Below are 20,397 nucleotides of genomic sequence, written 5' to 3'. Positions count from 1 at the left end.
TATAATACTGCCCCTATGTACAGGAATATAACTACTATAATACAGCCCCTATATACAAGAATATAACTACTATAATACTGCCCCCTATGTACAAGAATATAACTACTATAATACTGCCAGTGGCGTAACTAGAGTTTGATGGGCCCTGGTGCAAACTTTGGACCGGGGCCCCCCTCCATGTACACAACACTTAGGGGACGGGATAGTGTAGCTGACACTTGGCTTTTACCCACAGCACCCAGGTTTCCCATGATCTAAAATCCCTCTATCAGCACCCTGCTTTCCCATGCTCTGTCATACATCTTTCCCTCAGCACCCAGCTTTCCCATATCAGAGCATGGGAAAGCTGGGTGCTGAGAGATGTATAGCAGAGCATGGGAAAGCTGGGTGCTGAGAGATGTATAGCAGAGCATGGGAAAGCTGGGTGCTGAGAGATGTATAGCAGAGCATGGGAAAGCTGGGTGCTGAGAGATGTATAGCAGAGCATGGGAAAGCTGGGTGCTGAGAGATGTATAGCAGATCATGGGAAAGCTGGGTGCTGAGAGATGTATAGCAGATCATGGGAAAGCTGGGTGCTGAGAGATGTATAGCAGAGCATGGGAAAGCTGGGTGCTGAGAGATGTATAGCAGAGCATGGGAAAGCTGGGTGCTGAGAGATGTATAGAAGAGCATGGGAAAGCTGGGTGCTGAGAGATGTATAGCAGAGCATGGGAAAGCTGGGTGCTGAGAGATGTATAGCAGAGCATGGGAAAGCTGGGTGCTGAGAGATGTATAGCAGAGCATGGGAAAGATGGGTGCTGAGAGATGTATAGCAGAGCATGTGAAAGCTGGGTGCTGAGAGATGTATAGCAGAGCATGGGAAAGCTGGGTGCTGAGAGATGTATAGCAGAGCATGGGAAAGCTGGGTGCTGAGAGATGTATAGCAGAGCATGGGAAAGCTGGGTGCTGAGAGATGTATAGCAGAGCATGGGAAAGCTGGGTGCTGAGAGATGTATAGCAGAGCATGGGAAAGCTGGGTGCTGAGAGATGTATAGCAGAGCGTGGGAAAGCTGGGTGCTGAGAGATGTATAGCAGAGCATGGGAAAGCTGGGTGCTAAGAGATGTATAGCAGAGCATGGGAAAGCTGGGTGCTGAGAGATGTATAGCAGAGCATGGGAAAGCTGGGTGCTGAGAGATGTATAGCAGATCATGGGAAAGCTGGGTGCTGAAAGATGTATAGCAGAGCATGGGAAAGCTGGGTGCTGAGAGATGTATAGAAGAGCATGGGAAAGCTGGGTGCTGAGAGATGTATAGCAGAGCATGGGAAAGCTGGGTGCTGAGAGATGTATAGCAGAGCATGGGAAAGCTGGGTGCTGAGAGATGTATAGAAGAGCATGGGAAAGCTGGGTGCTGAGAGATGTATAGCAGAGCATGGGAAAGCTGGGTGCTGAGAGATGTATAGCAGAGCATGGGAAAGCTGGGTGCTGAGAGATGTATAGCAGAGCATGGGAAAGATGGGTGCTAAGAGATGTATAGCAGAGCATGTGAAAGCTGGGTGCTGAGAGATGTATAGCAGAGCATGGGAAAGAGCCCTTTTCCCTCAGCACAAAACATTCCCATCCCATACTTGTATCTTTTTCCTCCCTCATATATAGTTCTCCAAATACTATAATGGCCCCCACAAAGCCTTCCGTATAGTATAAAGGGTCCCACATAACCCTTTATATATTAGAATGCACCCCCATAGTCCTCCATGTATTATAATGCATTTCCCATAGTTCTCCATATTTTATACTGCACCACAGTCCCCCATGCTTTATAATGCACCCCCACAGACCATGTGTAAGGTAGCCTCCATAGTCCTCAATATACTATAATGTAGCCCCCATAGTCCTATATGTATTATAATGCAGCCCCATAGACCTCCATGTATAATGCGCTGCTATAGTCTATGTATAAGGTGTCCTTCATGTTTATTATGCAGTCCCATAGACCTCCATGTATCATGCAGCCAGCACCCCCAGGCCTCCATGTATTATGCAGCCAGTCCCACCAGGGCCTCCATGTGTCATGCAGCCAGCCCCACCAGGTGTCATGCAGCCAGCCCCACCAGGGCCTCCATGTGTAATGCAGCCAGCTTCCCCCGGGCCTATATGTGTCATGCAGCCAGCCCCCCCAGGGCCTCTATGCGTCATGCAGACAGCCCCCCCAAGGCCTCTATGCGTCATGCAGACAGCCCCCCCAGGGCCTCTATGTGTCATGCAGACAGCCCCCCCCCAGGGCCTCTATGCGTCATGCAGCCAGCCCCCCCCAGGGCCTCTATGTGTCATGCATACAGCCCCTCCAGGGTCTCCATGTGTCATGCAGCCATCCCCCCAGGGCCTCCATGTGTCATGCAGCCAGCTTCCCCAGGACCTCCATGTGTCATGCAGCCATCCCCCCCAGGGCCTCCATGTGTCATGCAGCCAGCCCCCCCAGGGCCTCCATGTGTCATGCAGACAGCCCCCCCCAGGGCCTCTATGTGTCATGCAGTCAGCTTCCCCAGGACCTCCATGTGTCATGCAGCCGGCCCCCCCAGGGCCTCCATGTGTCATGCAGCCAGCCCCCCCAGGGCCTCCATGTGTCATGCAGCCAGCTTCCCCAGGACCTCCATGTGTCATGCAGCCGGCCCCCCCAGGGCCTCCATGTGTCATGCAGCCAGCCCCCCCAGGGCCTCCATGTGTCATGCAGCCATCCCCCCCAGGGCCTCCATGTGTCATGCAGCCACCCCCCCCAGGGCCTCCATGTGTCATGCAGCCATCCCCCCCAGGGCCTCCATGTGTCATGCAGCCAGCCCCCCCAGGGCCTCCCTGTGTCATGCAGCCAGCCCCCAGGGCCTCCATGTGTCATGCAGCCAGCCCCCCCAGGGCCTCCATGTGTCATGCAGCCAGCCCCCCCCAGGTGTCATGCAGCCAGCCCCCCCAGGGCCTCCATGTGTCATGCAGCCAGCCCCCCCCCCCATGTGTCATGCAGCCAGCCACCCCAGGGCCTCCATGTGTAATGCAGCCAGCCCCCGGGGCTTCTATGTGTAATGCAGCATGCCAGCCAGCCCCACCAGGGCCTCCATGTGTCATGCAGCCAGCCCCCAGGGCCTCCATGTGTCATGCAGCCAGCCCCCCCAGGGCCTCCATGTGTCATGCAGCCAGCCCCCCCCCCAGGTGTCATGCAGCCAGCCCCCCCAGGGCCTCCATGTGTCATGCAGCCAGCCCCCCCAGGGCCTCCATGTGTCATGCAGTCAGCCCCCCCAGGGCCTCCATGTGTCATGCAGCCAGCCCCCCCCAGGTGTCATGCAGCCAGCCCCCCCAGGGCCTCCATGTGTCATGCAGCCAGCCCCCCCAGGGCCTCCATGTGTCATGCAGTCAGCCCCCCCAGGGCCTCCATGTGTCATGCAGCCAGCCCCCAGGGCTTCCATGTGTCATACAGCCAGCCCCCCCAGGGCCTCCATGTGTCATGCAGCCAGCTCCCCCAGGGCCTCCATGTGTAATGCAGCCAGCTTCCCCCGGGCCTATATGTGTCATGCAGCCAGCCCCCCCAGGGTCTCTATGCGTCATGCAGCCAGCCCCCCCAGGGCCTCAATGCGTCATGCAGCCAGCCCCCCCCCCAGGGCCTCTATGTGTCATGCAGCCAGCCCCCCCCAGGGCCTCCATGTGTCATGCAGCCAGCCCCCCCAGGGCCTCCATGTGTCATGCAGCCAGCCCCCCCAGGGCCTCCATGTGTCATACAGCCAGCCCCCAGGGCTTCTATGTGTACTGCAGCCTGCCAGCCAGCCCCCCCAGGGCCTCCATGTATCATGCAGCCAGCCCCCCCAGGGCCTCCATGTGTCATGCAGCCAGCCCCCCCAGGGCCTCCATGTGTCATACAGCCAGCCCCCAGGGCTTCTATGTGTACTGCAGCCTGCCAGCCAGCCCCACCAGGGCCTCCATGTATCATGCAGGCAGCTTCCCCGGGCCTATATGTGTCATGCAGCCAGCAAAATAAAAAAACAAGTACCGCTCAGCTCCTTCTGACCCCTGCGACTGCGGTAGTTACGCCCCTGCCCCCATATGTCACACACCCTGCTCCCTATACAGCCTGCACCCCCATATCACACACACACCCTGACCCACATATCTCACCCTGCCTGTACCCCAACTTACCCCTCTCAAACACTCTGCACCCTTCACATGCTTCTGTCACAGTCTTCAGCCCTCATATCCCACTCACCCTGCAGCCCCCCTCCCCTCATGTCCCCTCTTTTCTCATTACCACTCATGTGTTAGAAGTATCTTCTTCTGCTTTCTCCCCGGCCTCCTGTGTCTCCTCCCACACAGTCACATGGGCGTGACGTCATCGCAGGTCCTGGTAGGGATGGATTCCGTCTGCCGTGCAGGAGCACATCTCCTCTGCAGCAGGTCAGGAACGCCTGGTGGCCTCTCCAGGTCAGGGGCCCCTCTGCCCCCTGCAGACACTGGGCCCCCCTGACTCACAGGCCGGCCCCCTAACGGTCCCGCAGTCAGCCACTACATAGTGGCACTACACATAGGGGCCCGGCAGCCGGCTCTGCAGAGCGGCTGCCGGGCCCCTATAACCCTGCGGGCCCGGTCGCAGTGGCGACCTCTGCGACCGCGATCGTTACGCCCCTGATTACTGCTCCTATGTACAAGAATATAACTACTATAATACTGCCCCCTATGTACAAGAATATAACTACTATAATACTGCCCCCTATGTACAAGAATATAACTACTATAATACTGCTCCTATGTACATGAATATAACTACTATAATACTGCCCCCTATGTACAAGAATATAACTACTATAATACTGCTCCGTATGTACAAGAATATGACTACTATAATACTGCTCCTATGTACATGAATATAACTACTATAATACTGCCCCTATGTACAAGAATATAACTACTATAATACTGCTCCGTATGTACAAGAATATGACTACTATAATACTGCTCCTATGTACATGAATATAACTACTATAATACTGCCCCTATATACAAGAATATAACTACTATAATACTGCCCCTATATACAAGAATATAACTACTATAATACTGCCCCTATGTACAAGAATATAACTACTATAATACTGCTCCTATGTACATGAATATAACTACTATAATACTGCCCCTATATACAAGAATATAACTACTATAATACTGCCCCTATATACAAGAATATAACTACTATAATACTGCCCCTATATACAAGAATATAACTACTATAATACTGCCCCTATATACAAGAATATAACTACTATAATACTGCCCCTATGTACAAGAATATAACTACTATAATACTGCCTCCTATGTACAGGAATATAACTACTATAATACTGCCCCCTATGTACAAGAATATAACTACTATAATACTGCTCCGTATGTACAAGAATATGACTACTATAATACTGCTCCTATGTACATGAATATAACTACTATAATACTGCCCCTATATACAAGAATATAACTACTATAATACTGCCCCTATATACAAGAATATAACTACTATAATACTGCCCCTATGTACAAGAATATAACTACTATAATACTGCTCCTATGTACATGAATATAACTACTATAATACTGCCCCTATATACAAGAATATAACTACTATAATACTGCCCCTATATACAAGAATATAACTACTATAATACTGCCCCTATATACAAGAATATAACTACTATAATACTGCCCCTATATACAAGAATATAACTACTATAATACTGCCCCTATGTACAAGAATATAACTACTATAATACTGCCTCCTATGTACAGGAATATAACTACTATAATACTGCCCCTATGTACAAGAATATAACTACTATAATACTGCTCCATATGTACAAGAATATAACTACTATAATACTGCTCCCTGTGTACAAGAATATAGCTACTATAATACTGCCCCTATGTATAAGAATATAACTACTATAATACTGTCCCTATATACAAGAATATAACTACTATAATACTGCTCCTATGTACAAGAATATAACTACTATAATACTGCCCCCTATGTACAGGAATATAACTACTATAATACTGCCCCTATGTACAAGAATATAACTACTATAATACTGCCCCTATGTACAGGAATATAACTACTGAACTCTGTTATCTGCCAATACACTAACATCACTGTGCTGACCACAAATATATTTACTGTATTCATTCATTCATTCACTATAATCAGTATATAATGCTGACCGTGTCCATTGGTCCCAAGTGGGGATCCCAGTGTTCGGTCGGTGCGTGCACAGTGATAAGTTCACATTGTTCTTCAATAAAATGGCGCCAGATTCAGTACATGCGTTTACCGCCAGCTTCAGCGCCTTTTTATTGACCACACTGTCTGTGAATATCACCAGTCACCAGTATATTTCAGATGATACTTGCAGACACGATATCTTCAATAAAATGTCGCTGGAGTTGATGGTCTGCGCATGCGCTGAATCCGGCACCACTTTATTTCTGGATTCAGATGACGGCGACTGAGATGCAAAATTTAAATAAAGAGGAAGAAATCAGCCGGGGAGGAATAGATAAAGAAGACCCCGACCACAAAGTGCTGCCCCGATGCCAAATCATCGTCCCCAGGCGTAGAACGGGTTCATTAGCTATGTTACTATATAATACCGCCCCTATGTAGCAGGTGACAGTTTACTATGGATTATAGAATGTACAGTTTGGTAATATGTTCCTCCTTGGGTTATACAGTAAGAAGCTTTCCCTCCGTGTGGAGATTCCTGACGGTTCAGTATTTACCTCTTTATATATTGCAGGGTATTATTAGTAGTATTATTATTAGTATTTGGCAGTAGGATCATGTCCTTCTTTCCTTCTTTCCTTCTTTCTTTCTTGCTGATCTCTTCCGGTGCAGGGAGGATCTCGTCCGCACACAGTGATCTTCTGCTGTCGTTACTTTTGCCCTTTATCTTCCGTCCCTTTGGTTTGTGGAATCCAAGTCTTTAGTGGAAATAGTTGTGTTGTTTGTTGCTTCTGATGAGCATCATAAGAAACATTGTGTTTATCCCCATTGAATACCCAATGGCTCCTGCATAGGCTGAAGCGCAGCTCGGAGAAGACGTACCTGGGTAGTGTTATGTAGTATATGGATTTGCTGTGATAACACCATTACCAGTATAAACTACCTACAAACCTTGCAGGAGACTTGAGATCGGCTCCTTCCTCCTCACCACCGGATACATCCAGCTCATTTACAGCTTTCAGGGCTCCCCTTAATATTATCAGGTGTATATCAGAACTTTCTTAATTTATAGAGGGTAATCTTGTAAGAAATCCTTCCTATGATCTCCTGCAAGAAGCCCAGATAATTACTATGCTGACGAAATCCTTCCCCAACCACTTACCTAAAAGTGCTGACGAGGCAAGTCTTCAGATTTTTAAGCACATGAGAATTTATAATTAAAATGACATAGAGTATGCAAAGAGTATTATGGACTTCAGTGAGATATATGAAAACATTAAACCTCTCTTAGATGTCTTCCTACATGATACATTATGCAAATGTAACCTTGATACAATTCCAATGTATACATAGTGCTGCGGAGTGTATTAATGTGCCCCAGCAGAGGCGCGGAGGAATACTTCAGCATACAGCTCCATTTATCTCCAAATGTAGCAGAGCTCAATTTGTCATCTAGCTGCTCCCTTCACTTAGAGTGATACCTTAATGAGTCAAGATAAAGCAGAAGGAGCAGGCGACCTGCATTCCTACCGCCACCGTCACCATTTACCGGCTGCGCCTCTCTTATTACACGTCTATCTATACTACTGTAACATAGGAGGACAAATTACCCTAAAAGCTCAATAGCCTTATCCTATCCAGAGGATTGTGAATCTGTGTTATGCACGCTATATAGATGGGTGTATGACGATATTACTATGGGGACTATATGGGCAAGTGCTGGTCTTTGCCAATGTATGTTGTGCCATATTAGCCACTACAGACTTAAAGAAGAACTAAATATTCAAAAAAATGCACATTTATTGAGTCTCTTTAAATTCCTTAAAGCGAATCAGTCACCACTTTGACCTTTTTCCACTGTTAATATGGGTATACAGGTTGTACAATGCTGACAATAGTCTTACCTTTATGTTTCATATCAGAAGCCTTGTTGTTGAAATATCATCTTTTATCACTTTATGTAAATGAGCTCTTCCAGGCTATGGGGCGGATGCTGCCCGGAAGATAACTCCGCCTCCAGAGATTATTATAAATAACAGGCATGTTACTTATGTGATGTGTGACGGCCGCTCTCTGCAGAGCTGTGTGTGATTATAACTGACACCTCAGCCTCAATCTCACAGACAGACAATGTTACAACCTTCAATAATCACAAACTCCGAAAAAAGTCACCGAAGTGAACTCAATAATCAAAAATCCCCAATTCAGAGCAAGCATGTAACTCCCGAAATAAAGGAATAGTGACCATAACAACTGTGTTAATAAATTCCAACATTTTATTAAAGAATTATATTAAAAACATTATATATTGTGTTGTAAAACATAAATAGAAAAGATATTACCTTATTTTAGCAGCAGAGAAACAGAAACCAAAGGTGCATAGTGCAATTAATTGATCATTCAAGTATTACCAGAGAGCTCTTGAATATTTAATTATATCAAAACAAATGTGAGTGTTCTGGTAGTATATTTTAAGGTGCCTAGTAGGATCTAGACATATATAGTAGATAGAAATATAACTGAATCATAATAAGAAACCAGTGTTTTCCGAAATATATATAAAAAAAATCCACTATCTTGAATAGCGGTTTTGTGGTCCCATCTGCTGCATATCCCGACGCGCATTTCGTGCATAATTCTTTTTCAGGAGGCGCTGATTGTTGCAACATTGTTGCAATGAAGCAGATCTCAGGGTGCTGCAAAAAATGTGTTTGAAAGAAGAGAAATTTCATTTCTCCTGTTCTGTGTCAGTTACTTGTGTACTGCTGTGTCCTGCCCTTGTATTTAAAATAATCTCTCGAGATGGAGTTATCTTCCGGGCAGCATCTGCCCCATAGCCTGGAAGTGCTCATTTACATAAAGTGCTAAAAGATGATATTTCCACAACAAGGCTTCTGATATGAGGCAGACAGGTATGACATTTTTCATATCAATAGTTTAAGAAAGTCAAAATGGTGACAGATTTCCTTTAAGATTTTGGGGATGGGGTGGGGTATCAGATCCCAAGTGCTCAAAAGACTCCAGACAAGTGCGCAGGACACGTTTCCTTCAGGTGTTTTGTGCCTGGAAACCGCCTAAAAAAAGTGCTAAAATCCTGCCAAAAACAATGAACACATGCACGGCAATGTAAACAGGACTTGCTCAGCAGCTGTCCAGTCCTTCTGAGCTTTTTCTAACTATTTTGAAAGCCAAAAAGTAAGGGAAAGAAGTGTCACTCTTCAGGAAGCGCTTCCCATTTTATATAAAATTATGCAAAAAAAAAATCTCCTGGAGAAACATCGCTGGCTTTTTCCTGAAGCGTCTTCTGCACTAAAAAATAAAGGTATACGCTGATGCCTAAAAGATGACAGTGTCCTCACACCCTTAGGCTATGTTCACACTAGAAAAATGATTTTTCTTAAGAAATTTCTTAAGAAATTTCTTAAGAGTGCACCTGTGTTAAAAAACGCACCAAAAACGCACCTGCGTTTTTGCCGCGTTTTCGGTGCGTTTTTGGTGCGTTTTAGGTCCGTTTTTGGTGCGTTTTTACCGCTGGTTGCTCCCTGCGTTATTGTGCCAATTATCTATGGCAAAAAACGCAGTTAGCTGCAGAAAAGAAGTGACATGCTCATTCTTTTTCTTAAGAAAATCTACTGAAAGAATTTTCTTAAGAAAAAAACGCAGTGTGTGCACAGCTAATTTTTTTTGCCATAGGTTTTGCTGGGGAATGTCTGCAGAAAGGTTACAAGAATTTCTCAAGAAATTTCTGCAGCAAAGACGGACCAAAAACGGACCAAAAACGCAGGTAAAAAACGCAGTGTGTGAACACAGCCTTAGAATTCCTTAGAATAAAAGGTATCAACCACTGAGGACTCTCTGTTCTTTTAAACAATTTTTTTATCACAGCCTTAGAAGTGAGGTGAGGTTCGAGAACAGGCGAATGTTTTTTTTAATTATTTATTTTAACCCCTTTCCAGCCCTCCAAAGAATCCAACAATACAACCACGTTTCTAAATTTGTACAAGTTTAAATTTGGGAAAATTTGTCAATTTTAGTTACAAATGGATTTTCTTACTCCTACTAAGCACAGAATCCAGTCTCTGTGTCCTCCTTACAACATTGTATTGTAGCAGCTGATTTTTGGAATTTTGATTACATAACAGATGTAAACAAAGGTTACATCTGAATATTGTCACCTTCCCCCTGTACCTGCGGTTTTAAGGCCATTTAGTGGAGCTGTGTTTTTATTTATCTTCGACCCCCATTATTTTCCTCCAGGATGAGGGTTCTCCTCTTCTACCATCTCTATATTTCCGGCCTTTTTCTCTCCATTTTCTTTCCATGTTTCCGGCCTTTTTCCCTCCATTATCTCTCCATGTTTCCAGCCTTTTTCTCTCCATTTTCTCTCCATGTTTCGGGCCCTTTTCTCTCCATGTTCTCTCCATGTTTCCGGCCTTTTTCTCTCCATGTTCTCTCCATGTTTCCGGCCTTTTTCTATCCATTTTCTCTCCATGTTTCCGGCCTTTTTCTCTCCATTTTCTCTCCATGTTTCCGGCCTTTTTCTCTCCATGTTCTCTCCATGTTTCCGGCCTTTTTCTCTCCATTTTCTCTCCATGTTTCCAGCCTTTTTCTCTCCATGTTCTCTCCATGTTTCGGGCCTTTTTCTCTCCATGTTCTCTCCATGTTTCGGGCCTTTTTCTCTCCATGTTCTCTCCATGTTTCTGGCCTTTTCCTCTCCATTTTCTCTCCATGTTTCCGGCCTTTTTCTCTCCATTTTCTCTCCATGTTTCCGGCCTTTTTCTCTCCATGTTCTCTCCATGTTTCGGGCCTTTTTCTCTCCATGTTCTCTCCATGTTTCGGGCCTTTTTCTCTCCATGTTCTCTCCATGTTTCGGGCCTTTTCCTCTCCATTTTCTCTCCATGTTTCCGGCCTTTTTCTCTCCATGTTCTCTCCCTGTTTCCGGCCTTTTTCTCTCCATGTTCTCTCCATGTTTCTGGCCTTTTTCTCTCCATGTTCTCTCCATGTTTCGGGCCTTTTTCCCTCCATTATCTCTCCATGTTTCTGGCCTTTTCCTCTCCATTTTCTCTCCATGTTTCCAGCCTTTTTCTCTCCATTTTCTCTCCATGTTTCCAGCCTTTTTCTCTCCATCTTCTCTCCATGTTTCGGGCCCTTGTCTCTCCATGTTCTCTCCATGTTTCCAGCCTTTTTCTCTCCCTGTTTCCGGCCTTTTTCTCTCCATTTTCTCTCCCTGTTTCCGGCCTTTTTCTCTCCATGTTCTCTCCATGTTTCTGGCCTTTTTCTCTCCATGTTCTCTCCATGTTTCGGGCCTTTTTCCCTCCATTATCTCTCCATGTTTCTGGCCTTTTCCTCTCCATTTTCTCTCCATGTTTCCAGCCTTTTTCTCTCCATTTTCTCTCCATGTTTCCAGCCTTTTTCTCTCCATCTTCTCTCCATGTTTCGGGCCCCTTTCTCTCCATGTTCTCTCCATGTTTCGGGCCCCTTTCTCTCCATGTTCTCTCCATGTTTCCAGCCTTTTTCTCTCCATTTTCTCTCCATGTTTCCAGCCTTTTTCTCTCCATCTTCTCTCCATGTTTCGGGCCCCTTTCTCTCCATGTTCTCTCCATGTTTCCAGCCTTTTTCTCTTCATTTTCTCTCCATGTTTCGGGCCTTTTTCTCTCCATGTTCTCTCCATGTTTCCAGCCTTTTTCTCTCCATTTTCTCTCCATGTTTCCGGCCTTTTTCTCTCCATGTTCTCTCCATGTTTCGGGCCTTTTTCCCTCCATTATCTCTCCATGTTTCTGGCCTTTTCCTCTCCATTTTCTTTCCATGTTTCCAGCCTTTTTCTCTCCATTTTCTCTCCATGTTTCGAGCCCTTTTCTCTCCATGTTCTCTCCATGTTTCCGGCCTTTTTCTCTCCATGTTCTCTCCATGTTTCCGGCCTTTTTCTATCCTTTTTCTCTCCATGTTTCCAGCCTTTTCCCGTCCATTTTCTCTCCATGTTTCAGACCTTTTTCTCTCCATTTTCTCTCCATGTTTAAGACTTTTTTCTCTCCATTTTCTCTCCATGTTTCGGGCCTTTTTCTCTCCATTTTCTCTCCATGTTTCGGGCCTTTTTCTCTCCATGTTTTCTCCATGTTTCTGGCCTTTTTCTCTCCATGTATTTGGCCTTTTTCTCTCCTTTTTTGTCTCCATGTTTCCGGCCTTCTTCTCTCCATTTTCTCTCCATTTTCTCTCCGTGTTTCGGGCCTTTTTCTCTCCATTTTTCCGACCTTTGTCTCTCCATGTTCTCCATGTTTCCAGCCTTTTTCTCTCCATTTTCTCTCCATGTTTCTGGCCTTTTTCTCTTCATGTTTCCGGCCTCTTCTCTCCATTTTCTCTCCATGTTTCCGGCCTTTTTCTCTCCATTTTCTCTCCATGTTTCTGGCCTTTTTCTCTCCATGTTTCCGGCCACTCCTCTCCATTTTCTCTCCATGTTTCTGGCCTTTTTCTCTCCATGTTTCCGGCCACTCCTCTCCATTTTCTCTCCATGTTTCCGGCCTTTTTCTCTCCATGTTTCCGGCCACTCCTCTCCATTTTCTCTCCATGTTTCCGGTCTTTTTCTCTCCATTTTCTCTCCGTGTTTCGGGCCTTTTTCTCTCCATGTTTCTGGCCTTTTTCTCTCCATTTTCTCTCCATATTTCCGGCCTTTTTCTCTCCGTTTTTTGGGCCTTTTTCTCTCCATTTTCTCTCCATGTTTCCGGCCACTCCTCTCCATTTTCTCTCCATGTTTCCGGCCTTTTTCTCTCCATTTTCTCTCCGTGTTTCGGGCCTTTTTCTCTCCATGTTTCTGGCCTTTTTCTCTCCATTTTCTCTCCATATTTCCGGCCTTTTTCTCTCCGTTTTTTGGGCCTTTTTCTCTCCATTTTCTCTCCATTTTTCGGGCCTTTTTCTCTCCATGTTCTCTCCAAGTTTCCAGGCTTTTTCTCTCCATTCGTACAGCGCAGGCTTAGAGGCTGTTTCTCACTCGGCTCTTGCACTTATTTTTTATCTTTTACAACTTGACAGTCATATCCTTAGAAACCTTTCCACTCAGACAGACCACATAATTTGATCTTCCTGAGCTGGCACTTTAATGCCTTCTAGTGACTGGAGAACGGCTGCGAGACATAAAATGATGAACACGCATTTAATCAATTGATGGAACTCCTGTTAATGAAGTGTGCATTTCTTGTTGCAATATAATACTCTGGAGATTGTTTTATCAGTTGGTAATAGTGTGTTGCTCTCTAAGTGGAGGACACAGTATTAACTTCCCTATTTTGCTGGTGCAATAATCATTCATTTCAAAGCCCCAATGCTCTGGAGGAGTAGGCTGCACATTTGCTGTGGGTAGCAACCGCAATTCATTACCGGCAGTCTCGGTAAATGTTAGCACCAAAAATTTTTACTAATGAACCCTGAGTTTATTCATCAGATGAGGAGATGGAGTAATCCGTTATCTGCTGGGCAGGAAGCGCACATAACCTTCCTGCGCAGAATGACTTCACAGAATGCACCAAAGGCTTGATGTCTTATTCATATCGCTGTTTCCGCAGCATCGGGCACCAATTATCCCAATATCAAGTGTCTAAATAGCAAATAAATCATCAACTTCCTCCAACCGCAAAACGACTTTATCATAATTGGGCATTACACTAGAAGCAACTTGTTTTGAGGTAGTAAAATGGCATCAAATGTATCTAACACATGCAGTTTATCTTTTCAGATCTGTTATTTAGTAGTATTGTGCGGCCGTTCTGATGTTTTTCTTTATTTTACTTTTCAGCATGGAAAAGACATTGGGAAACTTCAATCTCCTCTTAAGGAATCAAATCTGGAATCCTGGAGTCAACCACCGGTAAAAATCACATTTTTCAATATTTTGCCTTAATGTTAACATTTGATTGTAATTATAATTACATGAAAAAATAGAGCAATTCTGCTGTGTCCTGAATCTTCTGGATTCTGCTGTGTCCTGAATCTTCTGGATTCTGCAGTGTCCTGAATCTTCTGGATTCTGCAGTATCCTGAATTTTCTGGATTCTGCTGTGTCCTGAATCTTCTGGATTCTGATGTGACCTGAATTTTCTGGATTCTAATTTGTCCTGAATATTCAAGATTCTGCGGAGTCCTACATTTTCTGGATTGTTGCATGCCTTGAATCTTCTGAATTCTGCCATGTCTTTAGTCTTCTGGATTGGGCTGTGTCCTGAATCTTCTGGATTTTGATATGTCCTGAGTCTTCTGGATTCCGGTGTTTTTAATATCCTGGATCTTCTGGATTGCAGAATGTACTATGTGTTGGTTTCTATTGATTATCGTATATCTTATGTTTGGTTCTTCTGAATTTTATTATGTCCTTTGTCTGCTACCTAATTGCAGACTTCCATAGTCTGTAAATGGATGCCTTATTTCAAGGGTATTCTGGATTCTGGTGTGTCTTATGTCCTTCTGCTAGATTGCTGTAATGACACATGCAGTCAAATCTAGAAGCCGGTCCTAAAGGATTGGGAAACATATTAAGGAAAGGCTTTTACTTCTCTATTTTTTGGATTTACTTCTAGGTTTGTCCGAAAAATGTAACATAATTGCCTGTGTGATTTCAGGGTTGTGGTCCAGTTGAAGGTCTCTTCTGCCATTGACTTGTTACTTCTGGGCTGCTCAAGATGTTCCTGATAAAGGAGACCCTTACAAAATAGTTTTGTTACGTTATAGAGAATATATTTGACTATTGAATCTCTCAGCTGATTGGAGGAACTTGTTGATGTAACAATGGCATCCTGCGTTGTAGAAGGTTTTATTTAATTCAAGTTAGAGGAAACCAGACGAGTGAGAGCGGAGAGTCCAGAAAGACACGGCTCGACCGTCCGGGAGTCTTGGAGGTTGTAGCTCTCCCTGGTTTACTAGAGGAGGATTTTAGTGATTTTATCATCAAGTCTTAGGACTGTTCTAAAACAAAACTATTCTACAGGGCGCAGATCTGTAAGAACATCACCGTCCGTCTAGATCGGGGGATCGTTAGCAGCGGAAAGTCAATTACTTTGGACTAGTCCAGTTAATTTTAATATAGTCTCTTCATAGAAGTCGTGGCCCAATATATATTCATTGGCGGAGCTCCCCCCCTTACTCGGCCGGACTGATACTGGGCGTCTTTGGTACTGGTATTTATGTGTGCAGGCTCTCTAGTGGGGTCTTGAACTCAATCACAGCTGTGTTTAACACTGCAGCAATTTTGTTTGGCAGTATGATCTCAAAGTGTTTGACAGATTGCTAGATATTATCTACATGTTGTCTCTGTACAAATGAGTATGTTATACCTATATGCCTCATATATATACACCTTAAACTATGTACTATGTGCCTAATACTGCAACAACTGTTGTCTGGCAAGGTGATCTCAAAGTGTCTGGCAGACTGTTAGATAACACCCACGTGTTGTTTCTGCACAGTTGAGTATGTGTTACCCGCATGCCTTATATACATACACCTCAATTTTTGTATCATGTCCTATGTGGGGGTAATCCGTCATTAATGTTTTAATCTGTTTTTAATGACTGTTTGGATAGTTTCCCCACTTTGTCTAATAAAAAATTTTGTAATCTTTTTGCACTAAAAAAACTCCTGTTCTCTTGTTCTTCAATATAACGTAAATTCTCCAAATATACAACATCAAGGACTACAGTAATTAATAGCAGGTACTAAACAGATTTTGGCAAATGGCACAAATATCCAATCATACGGAATTTGTGAGGCCAATTCTCTGAGGGTTATAGAACCATTTATATGAATGGGGGCTTGATCATGTAAAAAATGATTTTATTTATTATGGAGATTTATAAACCTCTTCTCGACATATGTGTATGTGCTATGTCAGGTATGAGTGTCTGGAGCAAGCTCGGAGCCAGCAGTGCTGTACAGCCAGCACCTGCCTGGAGCAGCAGCGACAGGAGCTTGCTCCACTCCCTTAACTGGAGGTCGTCATCAGCATCTTGGTGGCTGGTGCTCGATCAGTGGCTCGGCTTTGGATATTAATATTGCAGTACATAGTACAAATAGCAAAATATTGCAGTACATAGTATAAACAATGGAACAATTACTTACTTAAGTTTCTTAATCGTAATAAAAAATATATGTAAAATGGAGTTAAAAATGTTCAAATAATATTTTAAGACAAAAAACTAAAGAGAAAAAAAACTAAACAAAAAAAAGAAAGAAAATCTGGCCCTGCCGTGTCCACAAAACTCCAATCTATCAAAATCTGAAATTATTTAATCTCTGCAGTAAACCCTATATAGAAAGATTACAGAAACACTAAACCACTATGAAAAAAGTAGAATATTGAATTTAGAGAAATATTATCAATAAAAACATAAATGAAAAAAGCATGACCACACCGAGAAATAAGAAAACATTCTATAAGTCTCAGAAAATGGAGACACTTTTTTGTTATCTTTTTTTTTTTTTTTCAATGTTCTGCATTTGTTAAACCCAGTAAAATCTAAAAATAAAAAAAACTGTATTTGTTATCGTCATGAACATAATGACCATGAACTTTAATTAATTGTGTTATCAGGACATTTTAGTACATATTTAATTCAAAATAAAAAAATCTATGACAGATTTGCATTGTTTCCACCATTTAAACCTGGTTGGAATTTTTTTCTCATTTTTTAGTACATTATGTGATAAAGTGAATTCATAGTATCATAGTATCATAGTTTTTAAGGTTGAAGGGAGACTCTAAGTCCATCTAGTTCAACCCGTAGCCTAACATGTTGATCCAGAGGAAGGCAAAAAAAACCCAATGTGGCAAACAAGTTCCAATGGGGAAAAATTTCCTTCCTGACTCCACATCCGGCAATCAGACTAGTTCCCTGGATCAATACCCTGTCATAAAATCTAATATACATAACTGGTAATATTAAATTTTTCAAGAAAGGCGTCCAGGCTCTGCTTAAATGTTAGTAGTGAATCACTCATTACAACATCATGCGGCAGAGAGTTCCATAGTCTCACTGCTCGTACAGTAAAGAATCCTCCTCTGTGATTATGTTTAAACCTTCTTTCCTCAAGACGTAGTGGATGCCCCCGTGTTCCAGTCGAATTGTGTCATTCAAAATTATAATTTGGCCCAAATCAAACAGATCCTAATACAGATATATTATTGTCAAAATTAAAAATTCAATGTTTTTGGAATTAGCCGGATAAAAAACGAAAGCAGAAAAAATGGCACCGACTGGAATCCTCCAATCAGACTCTGCCATGTGTGCGAGGATCTAGTATAAGAGCCCAGACAGTTACACAATAAGCCCAATATCAATAGCATTCTCAGGAATAACTGCAGATCTGTATATCTGTTCATCGGGCCATTCTGGAATAACACCGGCGCTCTGGAGAAGGTCGGGTTGTGCCCGATGATACATTGTCACACATTCTCCATCTCCGGCTTCTGTTACAATGTAACCTCATCAGTTGCCGTCTACAGTATTTTTGCTTGATGCTGCCTATTCTCGGTTTCCATAGGACGGCCTCAGAAAGTTCATTTTCTCTGAGATTGTTTGTTTGATTGAACAAAGATATAATTTGCACTATCGATGGCCAAAAAGAAATGTAATCAAGGAGCAACATAACTGATGAGACCATTCTGGCAACAGAGAAGTAAATTAGCTGCGAGTTGTTGTTTGACTTATGTCGGCTTATTGAAAATCTTTCATTAGCCGTGCTTTGGTCCACGGACAGTTTATCTCGCAAGTGCTTGTTTTATGATCATTGTGCTGAAATTACTATGCTAGACAAAGCAAATTATATACCTCTTGGGCACAAGTTGTTACAATGTCTCGAGGATTTTACTGTGCAGTCAACCAAAAGGAATGAAAAATAGGAGACCGTCTGTAGAGTGTTTACTACTAAATAAGAGCCGATCATTTTCTACAAGGAGGCTCCTCCGCCATTACTGATTCTCCTTGGGTTGGGGGACGCCTCGCTCTGTGTTTCTCTGCATTTACACATTGGCACAATCTGTATTTGCTGGCCCAGTGCAATGAGAGGCAGCCATATTGGTTTGATTCACAAGACTTTATTTTATCATTTATTCCCTGGTGATCTCCATCTCTCCTATAGGTAACAAAATGTTAAAAAGCTACTGATCTAGTAAATCAGGTCCCATTATCAATGATAAGTAAGCGTGCTTGGCACTGTTCGATACTCGATCAAATATCCGGGTACTAGAGATGCTCAATTTCCAGCCGGCATATTCTCTCTCTCCCAAATTTTTCCAGAAGCCTCTAACCGGAGGAGGGCTGAGCCGGGCCAAGAGTAGAGAGAAAGATAGAAAGAGATCTCGTCTCCGGACCTCCAGTTAGCGGGTTCTGGAAAAATGCTTGAGTTTCCCACTGATTTCCATTAAGCTCAATAGTTGAGTCAAACCCGTCTGAGCGTCTGACCTGCTCGATTCCAATACCAGGCACTCAAGAATTTTAGTGCTCACTCATCACTTGTCACCAGTTGTTCTCAATGGACGGTTCTCATACATATACCCCATTAAATTATAAAAACATCCTCAAGTAAGGACCCTGCTCAGGACCACCAAGTCACTCCAAGAAGCAGCTCCTCACAGCTCCATACACCGTGTAGTGACTGTTCTCAGTACTGCAGCTCTTCACAGCTCCATACACAGTGTAGTGGCCGTTCTCAGTACTGCAGCTCCTCACAGCTCCATACACCGTGTAGTGGTGGTTCTCAGTACTGCAGCTCCTCACAGCTCCATACACAGTGTAGTGGCCATTCTCAGTACTGCAGCTCCTCACAGCTCCATACACCGTGTAGTGGTGGTTCTCAGTACTGCAGCTCCTCACAGCTCCATACACCATGTAGTGGCCATTCTCAGTACTGCAGCTCTTCACAGCTCCATACACCGTGTAGTGGCCGTTCTCAGTACTGCAGCTCTTCACAGCTCCATACACCGTGTAGTGGCTGTTCTCAGTACTGCAGCTCCTCACAGCTCCATACACCGTGTAGTGGCCGTTCTCAGTACTACAGCTCCTCACAGCTCCATACACCGTGTAGTGACCGTTCTCAGTACTGCAGCTCCTCCCAGCTCCATACACCGTGTAGTGACCGTTCTCAGTACTGCAGCTCCTCACAGCTCCATACACTGTGTAGTGGCCGTTCTCAGTACTGCAGCTCCTCACAGCTCCATACACTGTGTAGTGGCCGTTCTCAGTACTGCAGCTCCTCACAGCTCCATACACCGTGTAGTGACCGTTCTCAGTACTGCAGCTCCTCACAGCTCCATACACTGTGTAGTGGCCGTTCTCAGTACTGCAGCTCCTCCCAGCTCCATACACCGTGTAGTGACCGTTCTCAGTACTGCAGCTCCTCACAGCTCCATACACTGTGTAGTGGCTGTTCTCAGTACTGCAGCTCCTCACAGCTCTATACACCATGTAGTGGCCGTTCTCAGTACTGCAGCTCCTCACAGCTCCATACACCGTGTAGTGGCCGTTCTCAGTACTGCATCTCCTCACAGCTCCATACACTGTGTAGTGGCCGTTCTCAGTACTGCAGCTCCTCACAGCTCTATACACCATGTAGTGGCCGTTCTCAGTACTGCAGCTCCTCACAGCTCCATACACCGTGTAGTGGCCGTTCTCAGTACTGCAGCTCCTCACAGCTCCATACACCGTGTAGTGGCCGTTCTCAGTACTGCAGCTCCTCACAGCTCTATACACCGTGTAGTGGCCGTTCTCAGTACTGCAGCTCCTCACAGCTCTGTACACCGTGTAGTAACCATTCTCAGTACTGCAGCTCCTCACAGCTGCATACACCGTGTAGTGGCCATTCTCAGTACTGCAGCTCCTCACAGCTCCATACACCGTGTAGTGGCCATTCTCAGTACTGCAGCTCCTCACAGCTCCATACACCGTGTAGTGGCCATTCTCAGTACTACAGCTCCTCACAGCTCCATACACCATGTAGTGGCCGTTCTCAGTACTACAGCTCCTCACAGCTCCATACACCATGTAGTGGCTGTTCTCAGTACTGCAGCTCCTCACAGCTCCATACACCATGTAGTGGCCGTTCTCAGTACTGCAGCTCCTCACAGCTCTGTACACTGTGTAGTGGCTGTTCTCAGTGCTGCAGCTCCTCACAGCTCTGTACACCGTGTAGTGGCTGTTC

General features: G+C 44.5%; 1 protein-coding gene across 2 annotated transcripts in view; it reads left to right on the top strand.

Annotated features, from left to right (window-relative positions):
• The window catches only part of PCDH11X (protocadherin 11 X-linked), a 1,518,547-nt gene that overhangs the window by 818,205 nt on the left and 679,945 nt on the right, over nt 1-20,397 (top strand). For both annotated transcript variants that reach the window (XM_075323062.1, XM_075323063.1), the window contains exon 4: nt 14,006-14,077. In XM_075323062.1, coding sequence (XP_075179177.1) covers nt 14,006-14,077 — 72 coding nt within the window. The remainder of the gene's footprint in view (nt 1-14,005; nt 14,078-20,397) is intronic.

This window comes from Anomaloglossus baeobatrachus, chromosome 9 (genome assembly GCF_048569485.1).
Source record: "Anomaloglossus baeobatrachus isolate aAnoBae1 chromosome 9, aAnoBae1.hap1, whole genome shotgun sequence".
Taxonomy (NCBI): domain Eukaryota; kingdom Metazoa; phylum Chordata; class Amphibia; order Anura; family Aromobatidae; genus Anomaloglossus; species Anomaloglossus baeobatrachus.
This window is presented reverse-complemented; position numbering and strand designations above follow the sequence as displayed.